This window comes from Peromyscus eremicus, chromosome 1 (assembly GCF_949786415.1).
Source record: "Peromyscus eremicus chromosome 1, PerEre_H2_v1, whole genome shotgun sequence".
Classification (NCBI taxonomy): domain Eukaryota; kingdom Metazoa; phylum Chordata; class Mammalia; order Rodentia; family Cricetidae; genus Peromyscus; species Peromyscus eremicus.
In genome coordinates, this window is record NC_081416.1 from 34,354,598 (window position 1) to 34,367,489 (window position 12,892).

Consider the following 12,892-nt stretch of genomic DNA (forward strand, 5'->3'; position numbering starts at 1 on the left):
TTTCTTTCCTTCCTGTCGTTGATTAATGCAAGTGTAAGGGATCAACAGTTATGCAGTATAGAACCCAAGATGCATCCCCAAAAATTCAGACTAGTATTTTTTAAACAAATTTTTGAAGATTATATATTTTAAAAAATATTTTTAGTTTTTGCACTGTATTTAGATCATATTTGATGTTTCCCAAACTCTATAAATTCTCCAAGATCTGCTGTCCACCCCTCCTAATGTCAATCCTTTTTTTTTCTTTCTTTTTAAAAATTAACCACTCAGTGTATTTGTGTAGCCCATATACTCGTGGGTGTAAGGCCCTCGACTGGAACGTTGTCAACCTACTGGGAGCCACACATGCACATAAAGCTGATGTTCTTTCCCTCAGCAGCCTTCAACTGTCAGTAGCTCCTTGGCTACACAGGAAGAAATATAAACCCCACTACCATATTGGAATGTTGACTGGCTTGATTGTATGTATACATGTCCTCTGCAGGTGTTCATACAACTGTGAGTTCATGAGTGCAACATTCCTGTCATGTCAAGAAGACACTGTTTTGCTCTGGTTATCCCTAACCCATGGATCACCTCCTTCTACCATGGCCCCTCATCCTTTGGGGAAGTAATGTGATAGTCACAGTTATAGCTGAGTATTCCAAAGACACTTAGTGTTTGCACTCTGACCAGTTGTGTGTTTTTGTGTTGACTGTCATCCATTGCACAAAGAAGCATCTCTGGTGAGGTCTGATACCTACTAAATCTATGGGTATAGAGATAGGAATTTAAATGGCAGTTTGACACTATGTCCATTTAACAGAATTTTCGTAGATCACCCTTTTACATCACAGACAAGTGGGCCAAATTTACAGTACCAGGCATGCATGTTTTTCCTGTAGAGTGGGCCTCTGCAGGAAAGTGTTGGTCAACTTTATAACCTTCCGCTTCTGCCCCTTGGGCATATGTTTCCACACTTCATTACTGGGGTTCACAGCTAGGTGGAGTGCTAATGATTTTTCTCTTAGAATAGCCAGCATAGTACCTTCCAGTACTATGAAATCTGGCCAACAGAGGGGAAGCTTCCAGTTCAGTAGCACCTTGGTTTTGCCAAATCCTGTGACCAAAATGTGTAGTCTTCAGCAATCGAGACATACTTTCAAATTCTGGGTGGGGGGACAACTTAGAGCAGTGGCAACAGCCTATATTGTTCTAGGGTCCCTGGACAGCCCTGATATGCTTTCCTAAATACAAACATTAAAGCCTTAGAGAAATTATAAAACACTATTTTGATTGTGTCCATGAAACATGATACATATTCAATTTTGTGCTATGTTTATGTGCTCAGATCTGTGGTTCTTTCTTTTAGGGCCCCAAATTTTGACTGGCCATTATTATCAAATTGAGATAGCCTTTTACTTGAATCCTATTTGTTAATAGTTCTGTGCTATTAATAATCATTAAATAATTAAACGTATTTAATCTCTTTAGACTTAATTTCCCTGTTCTGTAACTAGGAATATGTATTTCATGGACGGAATTAGAATTAAATATATACAAATCACTTGTGCCATTAGTGACGAACATAGGAACTTGTCCTAATATCTGAATTAATAGTGACAATGAATTTGTGGTAAAATAATCAGTGTTCATTTTCTTTTGAATTGTAAGAGTTATTATCAATTTGATGGATAAAGGTTATTCTGAAGATTGGGCTGATCAATAGGGAAAATATATTACTTTGTCTCATAAATTTTTGTAGGAATCTCTGTATATTATGATATTTTGTTTCCAGAGACAAGAATAGAGTTGGCATCCTTGGGGAGTTTGTTTATTGGTTTCCAGCTTTCCTCTCCCCGCCCCCACGCTGTTAGCTGGACACTGTATTTTTGTGTTGTTATTTGGCTTCTGTCGTCTAGACAAGACTGATCTGACTATTAATTCTTGAATACAAGTGAGAGGAAAAGCTGGAATAGCAGCTCTGCCTGATGACTGCTTCTCTTGATAACCACGAGCAAAACAAATGGCAAAATGATTTTCATATCATTTCATCACTTCGGTTTAGTGTTAATGGATGGTTTCATTTTACTTCTTAATTAGTCCTTTAAGATTAAAATCTTAACAGATTTTTTTTTTTTGTATTTTAGTTTGGAAGAAGAAACAATCTTTTATAATCTTTTCTGAGTCATAGGAAGAATTAGGTAAATGAAAGCCTTTGTTGAAAAGTGAAAAAAGTTACCCAGGCAACCTGTGTATGCTACAAGTGTGCTGATTAATCATCTCCAGCATTAATCACTGTCATTGATTATCACAGAAATCTGACTACAGATCAGTCTACACTATTATCATTCCTTCATCTTTTCTGAGGATGAAATTAGCAGAAAAAATTTATTATATACACTCCTAAGAATCACACCATGAAACTTAAATGAAGAAACAGGGCTCTCATCATATAGAAAGTCAATGAATTTTCTTCTTATATCCCTCAATTACATTATCTGTTGATGTGATAAGATTGCATTTTGCAGTGCATAAACTTTCCCTAGAAATCTGTTTTTTTTTTAAAGAGAAGGTTTTGGCTATGGCTGCAGTAAATAGTTTCTCCAATTACTTTTTTCTTGTGTAGAGAAGTGAAAATTTAAGTCTTTTGTTTTGTCTGTGTAGGTAAAATAATATGCTCAGTATATTTTGTTAAGGTTTAAAAAATTATGTGATTATTTAATGCATATTAAATGTGTATAATTAGACTAGTTCAAATATTCCTATTATTTTGTACTAAATCTTTTTGAAAATTAAAAGTTGAAATAATCTTTTAGTAGCCAACTCCAGAGTAATCAATGTAGATATTCACACTCATTTTCTGTTCAGGAATGTAAATGTTAACAATATTTTTCTGTAAAAGCATTGCTCACTTTAATTCCCTAATTTTATGTTTTTAAATTTTTAATTTTTATTCAAGTGTATCTCTTCCCCCCACCCCCGTCTCTCTCTGTGTGTCTCTCTCTCCCTCCTTCCCCCCCCCCTCTGCCTGTGCATTTCTCTCTCCCTCCCTCCCCCCCCTCTCTCTCTGCCTGTGCATCTCTCCATCTCTCCTTCTCTGTGTGCAGTTGGGGTGGGGAAGAAAAAGGTGTTGATGGATACCTTGGAGCTGGAGTTAAAGGGAATTGTGAACTGAACAATGTGGGTGCTGGGAACCAAAGTCTGGTCCTCTGAAAGAGCACTAAATATCTTAACCACTGAGCAATTTCTCCAGCCCCATTATACCCATAATTTTAGTTAATGGAAGAGTTAATGGAGGTTTAACTGAAGTTGAATATTAGTAATGAAATTTTTATGTTTCAGAACCTTTATAATAGTTTTGGTTCTTTCTTCATGTAAAAATATACTAATGTCAAATTACTTGTTCTCTAGTTTAAAAATAATAATTTAAAATTATGAAATAGCATTTCTATTATCTTATGTTGAATCAGGCTTCTAAAATTCTTATCATTTATATTGAGTATAGCCATATTTAGATATAATTTATTTTGATCATAAAGTAACTATCATAATTTTGGTTAATTTGGTTTAAGCAGGAAGTGGAATTAGCATCTTGGTCTTTCTATGATAAGGTAAAAGAAGAAGCAATTTGAAAAACTGTAGGTTTTTATCACATTCTTCACTCAGAAAACAAAAACTCGGTTTAATGGAATGAGAATGAGACATCTCAGGCTTCTTTGTGGGAAAGGAAGTATTTCGGGATGGAAGACCCCAGCAAGCATCAGGTAGACCCAGCCAGTTATAAGCTTATAAAGTTCTATTTGATAAATGATTGACTAGGTCAGATTATTAAACCAATTAATTTGGCATGTACATTGTATGTGATAAAAGGAATCCAACTGAGAATTTGAGTGTGTTAAATAGTTTTCAGGAAGTCCCCTATAGAACATTTAAATGCTTTGAAACTTGCAAGAAGGCATGTTTGTTCCAAACACACTTGATTTGCCTAGGTTTGCCCATCAGGTTGAAGAAATGCTAATTTGTTGCATTCAGCAGCTGGGTTTTGCAATATTCTTCTCCTTCTCCTAGGGGCTAATTAGCCTTCTTTCAAAATGTGGCCTATTTAGCCTTGGATTCTCATGACTCATCCAGGGCTGGCTGTACAAAGCAGAACCCTTAGCAGGCGGGTGTGTCCAACTGCTTAATTAGCCAGAATAAAAAGGTCCTTTGTCAAACAAGCATCTGTTGCTCATGACACACCTGACAGCCACATTAGGCAAGGATGACTAGACGGAAATTGTGCAGTCTCTCCTTGTAAGAATATACAATTCATTTACATGTGGGCCACATCAGAGGCAAACTGCAGGGGGTTATTTAGCTTATCAAAATAGATTAATGTGACTACATTTGTGATTGATAAACAAATATCACTTAACAGGCACTGAAGGGACAAAACTAACCAAATTACCCCTAGACATAAACAAAGCCTCAGAAACTTCTGCTGGTCAATGAGAATACATTATAAGCACCCAACTTTTATTCAGCTCCCTAAGGTGGCAGGCTCTGGACACTGCCCTCCAGGGACGAACTTCAATATGCACAAATGTTGGGCATTCCCAAGAATACTTTTAGTATGTCAGTAGGTTAAAATAATCTATTTAACAAACTTTGATTAGAGGATTATACTCTCAATATGCTTTATATTGTCGTTGTTCTGCGTTAAGATTAGGTCTTCAGAGTTACTGAACATAAAGTGGTTCTGGAAAAATATTTATTAGTTGGGAATTATTGCTTCAGTGGAGAAAATACTTCCATATCTTTAGGGACAGTGGTGGAATGGATCTGTCTCCATGATTGCTGGAAGTGTACATTAAGAAAACATTATGAACCTCAAATTACTGTTCTGACTCCCAGTGTCCAGCTTTTTGTTTGGAAACTATACTGTCACGAGTCTGCATCACAGTACACCCAGTGGCTATAAGCAATTCAGATTTTTCCTCTTTCTGGCTGCATGCTTTTAACAATTTTTAAACTTAATCTATGTTTCAGTTTCCACACTTGTTAGATAAGGATAACATCTGCATCATGGACTTCCTTTGAGAATTAAATTAGCAATTAATTGTTAGTGCAGTTAGACTGGTTCCTAGCGTCAGGAAAAAACTTAGTAAATGATAGACCAAATTGTAGTTAGAGCCGTTCAAGCCTGGTTGTGGATGTCATGAGTCTCTTAGAGAGAGTCTTTTCCAGGACTAATGGAGGTAGTGAAATTAGAGAAGAATGAAGCCGTTTCGTCAAAAGCTTAGAGAGAATGCTCAGGGTTTGAGAGCGCTGGCTGTTCTTGTAGAGGATGTTCCCAGCACCCACAACCATCCATAACTTCAGTTCCAGGGGATCCGAAATCCTCTTTGGACCTCCTTGAGAACCAGGCATATATTTGGTGCATATATAGATATACATACAAAGCATTCATACACATAAATCTCATACATTTTTTAAAAAGCTAGTCAAATGAACAGAAATTAGAATTAGCAGAAAGTACTCTAGGTTTTGATTGATACTTGGGTGCACTAGATTGGGCTCCTTATGCCAGTTTTGATGTAGTATAGATAGAGCTGGAGGCCAAATAGAAACTTCTCTCCTACTCTCTAGCTTTGAATTTTAAAACAATCATTTCTCCACACTTGTTTAGTTTACTCTTATGAATAGTTTACATATTTTGCTTCCTTTATGGTTTCCTCATTCTAAAATTTTACCACTTTATGTTATTTTCATTATATTTACCTGTGCACTGTGTATTTTTAAACTCAGAGCTTTCAATGTATCCTGCGAAGTTGAGAGTATGAACTTTATTTTGACATCAAACCATTCTTTTCTGTTTCCTGTATGTGTGGTAGTGTGTAAGTGGTGAGTGATTTGACATCTCCAAGCCTCAAACTACTCACCTATAAAATGAAGAACATTATAGTTTTATTTGTTAATGCAAATTATTGGCACATAGCTAGTCTTGGCAAAGCTTCCAGCTAGCTCTGTGCTAAACAGAGGGAGTGTTAGTGCAGGAGACTTCACTTTGGGAACCCACACTCTATTGATGGAGTGGAGTAAGGAGGAGCACTACTTGGCTACACATGACTTCTGTATCTGTACATCTAACAAAGGTCTACTGGTTACCCTGGAGCTGTGAGACTGAAAACCCGCACAGTAGATGCTATCCAGTATGGTCCATTTCTTGTTCCTTCCACAAGCCTTACATACATATTTAGCTCCTTTGTTATAGCACAAAATGTAATCAATACTCTGTGTATACTTAATAAATCAAAGGAGCTGAAAGGTTTTTCCTTTCATTTTTGGATTGCTGTTTTTCTCCCTATTTGTCATAGAAGGAAAAAATAAAAGGAAGAGATATGGCTCCTAATTTATGTATTCTTCTCTTTTAAGAAAAAAGGTAATTTTGAAGGGGATGGCCAGTGCTGGAATCTAACCTAGGGATAATTAAGCACTCTTTTACTGCACTGTAGCCTAGCTTTGGCTCCCAAAATTTGGAGCATCAGTGTCTTCCATCACCCTAATCAAACAAGAATTTTGTATAGTAAATGATATCATTCTCATTTAGTCTTAGGCATCTCCATGGTTATAATGCTAGTCCCAATTTAACACGATTGTTACATTTAAAAGAGCCACAATTTGTAATATTTCACATAAAATCTTGATTTTTTCAGCTTCTTTTGAAAAATCAAAAAACCAGTTTTCTACAAGTTGGTCTCCCACATATCCAGAAAATCCTATCTATGTTAGCCTATCTATGTAAATGATGCCTTAGCTGAAGTCTTTACCTTTCACCCCTCTCTTCCTTCTTCAGTATAACCAAGGTCCTACAATTAAAAGTGAAAGCCAGGTTGTTTCATGGATTAATCTATTCATGAATAAATATATTTATGAAAAACACTCAGAAGGGCCCTTTACATCTCTTGAACAACCGGTGGCAGTTGTTACTTCTAGACTTTTGTATCTGATGAGATTTGTGTAGCTTTAGGACTTTGACCAAGAAAGCAATAAGAAAATTCACAGATCACCTATAGAAATGCCACTATAAAACTGCAGAGAAAATCACGCCGGTCAAAATGAAAAGCACAGCCCCAGCTTTTCTCTTGCCAGATTGTTAGACTCTCTGGGCTATAGATTTTGCTTTCTAAAATAAGAACAGATTTGTTGTTTTTCAAGGTCCATTTCTAAACCTGAACAAGATGATAGTTGTGGAAAAGAATTAGATTGGTCATACTGTGACAAAGATTTTGAGTAGAATTAATTTTCTCCTCCAAAGAACTGAATACTTGAGAATTTAATTTTCTTAAGGAACATGAATACCAGCTGTGCTATCTACTAGTTTAAACTGCAGTGTATTACTTTTCATAGGCTATCAAATGGTGTCTCCTACCTTTAGCCACATACCAGAAAATTCACATTTATTTTTTATTGAATTTGTAAGCAAAAGAAGATATCACTACAGAAACCTAAGAAAATTAGAAATCATGATCCTGTGTCTGAATTTAGAGTATATCAGTATATATAATGTTAGAATAATAACTTTTAAATTTAGAAATGGTTTATTCTATATTCTGCTGCTTTATCGTCATCCTAATAGCCTCGAAAAGTGTCTAGAAAGTATGGTACATTACATTGTCATCTATTTTAGATTGTGTTCTGAGATTTGAATATCTTGAATATTTTAGATCATAGTTCATTAAAGGATTGAAATACTTTATAACAGTTGGGTCCAAGGACAATAACTTTCAGTGAAGTTCTGCCTATTTCATTGAAGATCAGGAGGTACTAATAAGGATTTTTACAAAAGTAAACATTATTAATTTTATTAATATTATATTATTACTCTTTATTTAGTTAAACACTGATCAGAATGACTAATAGCATGCGTGAGTTACTGTGACAGTGCATTGGAGTCCGTGGTGTGATGTTCGGAAGTCTCAGTTATTGCTATGAGGAACACAAGCAATGAAGCTTATGCTGCAAGGCCAGCAGTGTAAACTGTTCTCCTCTGTTCCAGAGACCATCATGCAGACTTCAGAGACGGGTTCAGACACAGGGTCGACAGTGACTCTACAGACGTCTGTGGCTAGCCAAGCAGCAGTGCCTACACAGGTGGTACAGCAAGTGCCAGTCCAGCAGCAGGTAAGGACCTGTTGCTTCCCGAGCGCTGGTGCTCGTTATGTTGTCTAACAGAGCTTACTTCAAGGAGGACTAGCAATTTACTTTCTTGCCTCCTGGAGGGTGGAGATAGGCATAGTTCCCTTCTAGGTTAGCTCAGCAAGTATTTCTTGGATATTTCCCAGGTGTGCCAGGTCCCTTCCTTGCTGGACTGTAGACCATGTTCCTCTTCTAAGAGCTTCTCCTAGCTCTTAAAGGGAGGTGACTTTCCTGACCTGTCCACCTGTTTTCTCCTCTTTTCTTCCCACTGCTTACTAGAACTTCTAATCTCTTTTATATGGAAATGTCACCAATGGTATTTTTTTTTTTACATAGGTTGAGAGTTGTATTTAATATTGAGAAGCATAATATACTTTATAGGCAAGGATTTTGCCTTTGTGGTGTTTCAGGAATTACTGTGGCACTAGTTGGCTGTTAACTACTATTTAATGAAAATAAAATTATCTTAAAGGTCTGGAGATCTGACTCATCCCATTTAAAGAACTGCAAAAGAATTAATCACCAGATGCTTAGTACAGGTCTTATTCATTTTGTTGCTCAGGGAATTTGGCTTGTTTTGGAATGATACTGACAAAGTATTGCTGTTCATGCCAGTTAACAGTTCTGTATGTGGATTGTGAGCTCACTGGCATGTCACTTTTTTCAAATAGTGGCAAGAACTTGCATATTTCAATATACTAGTTATGTTTACATTTCTTTGTAATTTATTCATTTCTCCATCCATCCATCCATCCATCCCTCCCTTCCTATGTCTCTCCCTTCCTCCCTTCCCCTCTCTTTCTTTTTTTCACTACTACTAAAAAGGAACTTATAGAATGAATATTAAAAGGTCTTATTAATAAAATCAAACCTGGGAGCCAGGTATTGGGGTGAATACTGGAAAATCAGAGAGACAGAACACAAACCACAGCTGACCTCACCTGGCCAACTTCTCAGCTGATCCTGTATCCTCAAACTGGAAGCCTCTGTGTCCTCATCCAAATTGCTCTCAGCTGAACTGCTGCTGAAAAGCCTAAAAGGTTAACCAGCTCTAGTTCCTGGTTTTCACGCTTTATATACCTTTCTGCTTTCTGCTATCACTTCCTGGGATTAAAGGCACAAGTCACCATGCCTGGCTGTTTCCAGTGTGGCTTTGAACTTATAGATCCAGATGGACCTCTGCCTCCAGAATGCTAGGATTAAAGGCGTGTGTGCCACCATTTTCTGGCCTCTATGTCTATCTAGTGGCTGTTCTGTCCTCTGACCCTAGATAAGTTTATTAGGATGCACAATATATTGGAGGACACAATATATCACCACAGGAACTTCTACCAATAGTGCCATAAAAGCCACTGGGATTACTGACATCATTACCAGCTTCACAATTTAACACTCTTCAGAGAAGTAGGGCTTGCTGCAAAGAGTAAGTAAAGACCAATTGAGGCACTGTTCTGCATTTCTATCTTTAAAGAGTTAACACCAATCTGTTAATATTAAGCACTTGCTGAACAGGTGAGCTCTCTGGTTCAGTTTTGATCCTACCCATGGAAAAATGGCACTTCGAATGAGTATAGAATGTGCCAGAGGTTCCTAGTCCCAGAACATACCCTCTTGAGATGGTGGCAGGTCTGCAGTCTGTTTCTGTTTTCTTTTTTTTTGTTGTTTTTTTTTGTTTTTTTGTTTTTTTCGAGACAGGGTTTCTCTGTGTAGCTTTGCGCCTTTCCTGGAACTCACTTGGTAGCCCAGGCTGGCCTCGAACTCACAGAGATCCGCCTGGCTCTGCCTCCCGAGTGCTGGGATTAAAGGCGTGCGCCACCACCGCCCGGCCTGCAGTCTGTTTCTGACCCTCTGCCCTTGTTCTTGCTCTCTTCCTGTCATCTTTCCTTTGTTTTATGTTTTCAGAGAAAGCTTTTCCTTTTATTAAACTTGTCTATTGTCCAAAGCTTACTACAGTTTATAAAGAATGTATGTAATGGGGGAAAAGAGCCAGATAATTCAGTGAGTTTGTTACTGAAATAAATGGAGCAGAACTTAGCCTCCCTCTTTTTGCATGGACCATCCCTCAAAGGGAGATTTGTCTCTTACAATTTATTATTTTTATATACTTTCATGGATTTAAAAATAGCTTATTCTTACTACTTTGCTATGTCTTGAATTTTTTTGAGTGTAGCATTATTATAACATGCTTCATTTGGGTACATGATATATGATTTCTCTCTCTCTCTCTCCCCACACACACTTCCTATTCTTCATGCTACTAATATTTTAGTATGTATTTTCTTTGTTTTTACAGTACTGATGGTAGAACCCAGGCCTTAGTACTTTACCAACAATGTATGTCTGCAGTCTTCTTCTGGTATATTAGCATAACTCCTGTCTCTGGTCTACAAAACTTTTATTTCAAATATACTGCCTACTATTTGCATTTTAATGTGGTAGAGCAATATCCATTGTTTATACTGTCATGTAGAAATGCTGCTAACAGCAATGTAAACAAAGACTACACCTTCCTTTCCTGTAAAACTCATACACTTTGTATAAACTTACTGATGTATTTGTAACTAGAGTTTTTCTGCCTGGCCCACAGTCAGGACAAATCTCTGTCACCCACCAGTCCCACAGCCGCTCAGACCCAACCAAGTAAACACAGAGACTTATATTGCTTACAAACTGTATGGCCGTGGCAGGCTTCTTGCTAACTGTTCTTATATCTTAAATTAATCCATTTCTATAAGTCTATACCTTGCCACGTGGCTCGTGGCTTATGGGCATCTTCACATGCTGCTTGTCATGGTGGTGGCTGGCAGTGTCTCCCTCAGCCTTCCACTTCCCAGAATTCTCCTCTCTCCTTGTCCCGCCTATACTTCCTGCCTGGCCACTGGCCAATCAGTGTTTTATTTATACAGAAGGATATCCACAGCATGTATTTTTTCTAGTTTGTGAGACTGATATATTCTATTTTTTTTTTTTTTTTTGGTTTTTCGAGACAGGGTTTCTCTGTAGCTTTGCGCCTTTCCTGGAACTCACTTGGTAGCCCAGGTTGGCCTCGAACTCACAGAGATCCGCCTGGCTCTGCCTCCCGAGTGCTGGGATTAAAGGCGTGCGCCACCACCGCCCGGCGAGACTGATATATTCTAAAAAAAAAATAAAGATTAAAGCAGTCTGGAAAGATGGCTCAGTAGTTAAGAGCTCATACTTCTTTTGTAAGACCCAAGTTCAATTCCCAACACCTACATTAAGTGCTGTTAACTAACTTTAAGCCTGTCACCAAAGGGATCAAGTACCTCTGCCACCATGGGCACCAAGACTGTAGAGTATATCTCTTCCCTCACATACACATAATTAAAAGTTAAAGAAATCTTTAAAATATAGGTTGATATGTACAAGAAAAACACTTTTCTGACATCTGAGCCTCTGTATGGGGCCTAGGAGATGTTTTTATCTCTGAAAACTTGCAGAATGAATAAAATCCAATTTCCTGAAGCCTTATAGTGAAGTGGGTCGATATTGATACATTGTTCTAGAACCTGGGTGGTCCTTTCTCCTCTCAATATCTGGGTCCTTGGTTTTGGAAATCTTCCGGGTTTTTATTAATTACTGTCTTCCCTTTGTTTTCTTGTTTTGTTCTGACACACTTTCTTGACTGACTTTCATCTTTTTCATTTTAACTTGTTAATAATTTCTAATATACCACATTTTATTGAAATTTATTTATATTTACTCTTGTAACATTACATTTTATTTTGTGGTTCTTGTTTCCTCTCTCTCTGAGGTATTAATCTTTTCATAAAATTTATTTCAAGATAATCTGTTTTAAAGTAGTGTGTGATAATATATGCCTATAATCAGAACTGGGTTGGCTGAGGCATGAGAACCAGTTTGAGGCCAACCTAAGCTATGAAGTATAGGCTATTTCTAAAAGCCAAATTAATAACTAAAATTTAAAAGATACTACAGAGTTTCTGCTTTTTAAAAAAAATTATTTTGTTTTTGAGATTATATTTATATTATTTTCCCCTTCCTTTTCTTTCCTCCAAACCCTTCTATGTACTCCTTTTTGATTTCTTTCAAATCCATGCCCTCTTTTTTGACTAATTATTGTTACATGTAGGTATTTATATTGATGTACATATATAATCTGAAATACATAAATACAACTCAGTCTATATAATGCTATTTGTATGTATGTTTTCATTGCTGACCATTTTTTATTGGATAACTAGTTGATATATTCTTCCCTGGGGAAGACTATTTTTTCCACTCTCACCATTTCATAGTTGCTTGTAATTCTTTGTGTAGAGTTGAGGCCTTTTAATCTTTGATCTCTCCACTTTGACATATCTATTGTCCTTAAGATTGGGCGGTCTTGCTTGTGAGACTTTATTAGGTATACCTTCTGACATTACTAGGAGACACAGCCTCACAGCAGACTCCCATATCCTCTGGCTCTAACAATTTTTTCCACCCCCTCTTCTGCAATGTTCCCTGATCTTTAGGTTCGATGGATTGTTTTGTAGATGTATCCATTGGTACTGGGCTCCGCAATTCTGCATTTTGATTAGTTGTGGTTTTCTATAATGGTCTCTAACTGTTGTTTTTCTATAATGGTCTCTAACTGTTGTTTTCTATAATGATCTCTAACTGTTGCAAAGAGAAGTTTCCTTTATGAAGGGTAACTATACTTATTTGTGTGTACAAAGACAAATATTTGGAATGTAGTTAGGGATTATGC

At 37.0% G+C, this 12,892-nt stretch overlaps 1 protein-coding gene across 5 annotated transcripts in view; it reads left to right on the top strand.

Annotated features, from left to right (window-relative positions):
* The window catches only part of Rfx3 (regulatory factor X3), a 239,861-nt gene that overhangs the window by 93,978 nt on the left and 132,991 nt on the right, over positions 1-12,892 (top strand). For all 5 annotated transcript variants that reach the window (XR_009378570.1, XM_059259371.1, XM_059259387.1 and 2 more), the window contains one exon: positions 8,021-8,145. Coding sequence is in view for 4 of the 5 variants with exons in the window: in XM_059259379.1 (XP_059115362.1) it covers positions 8,021-8,145 (125 nt within the window). In the remaining variant the exon portion in view is untranslated. The remainder of the gene's footprint in view (positions 1-8,020; positions 8,146-12,892) is intronic.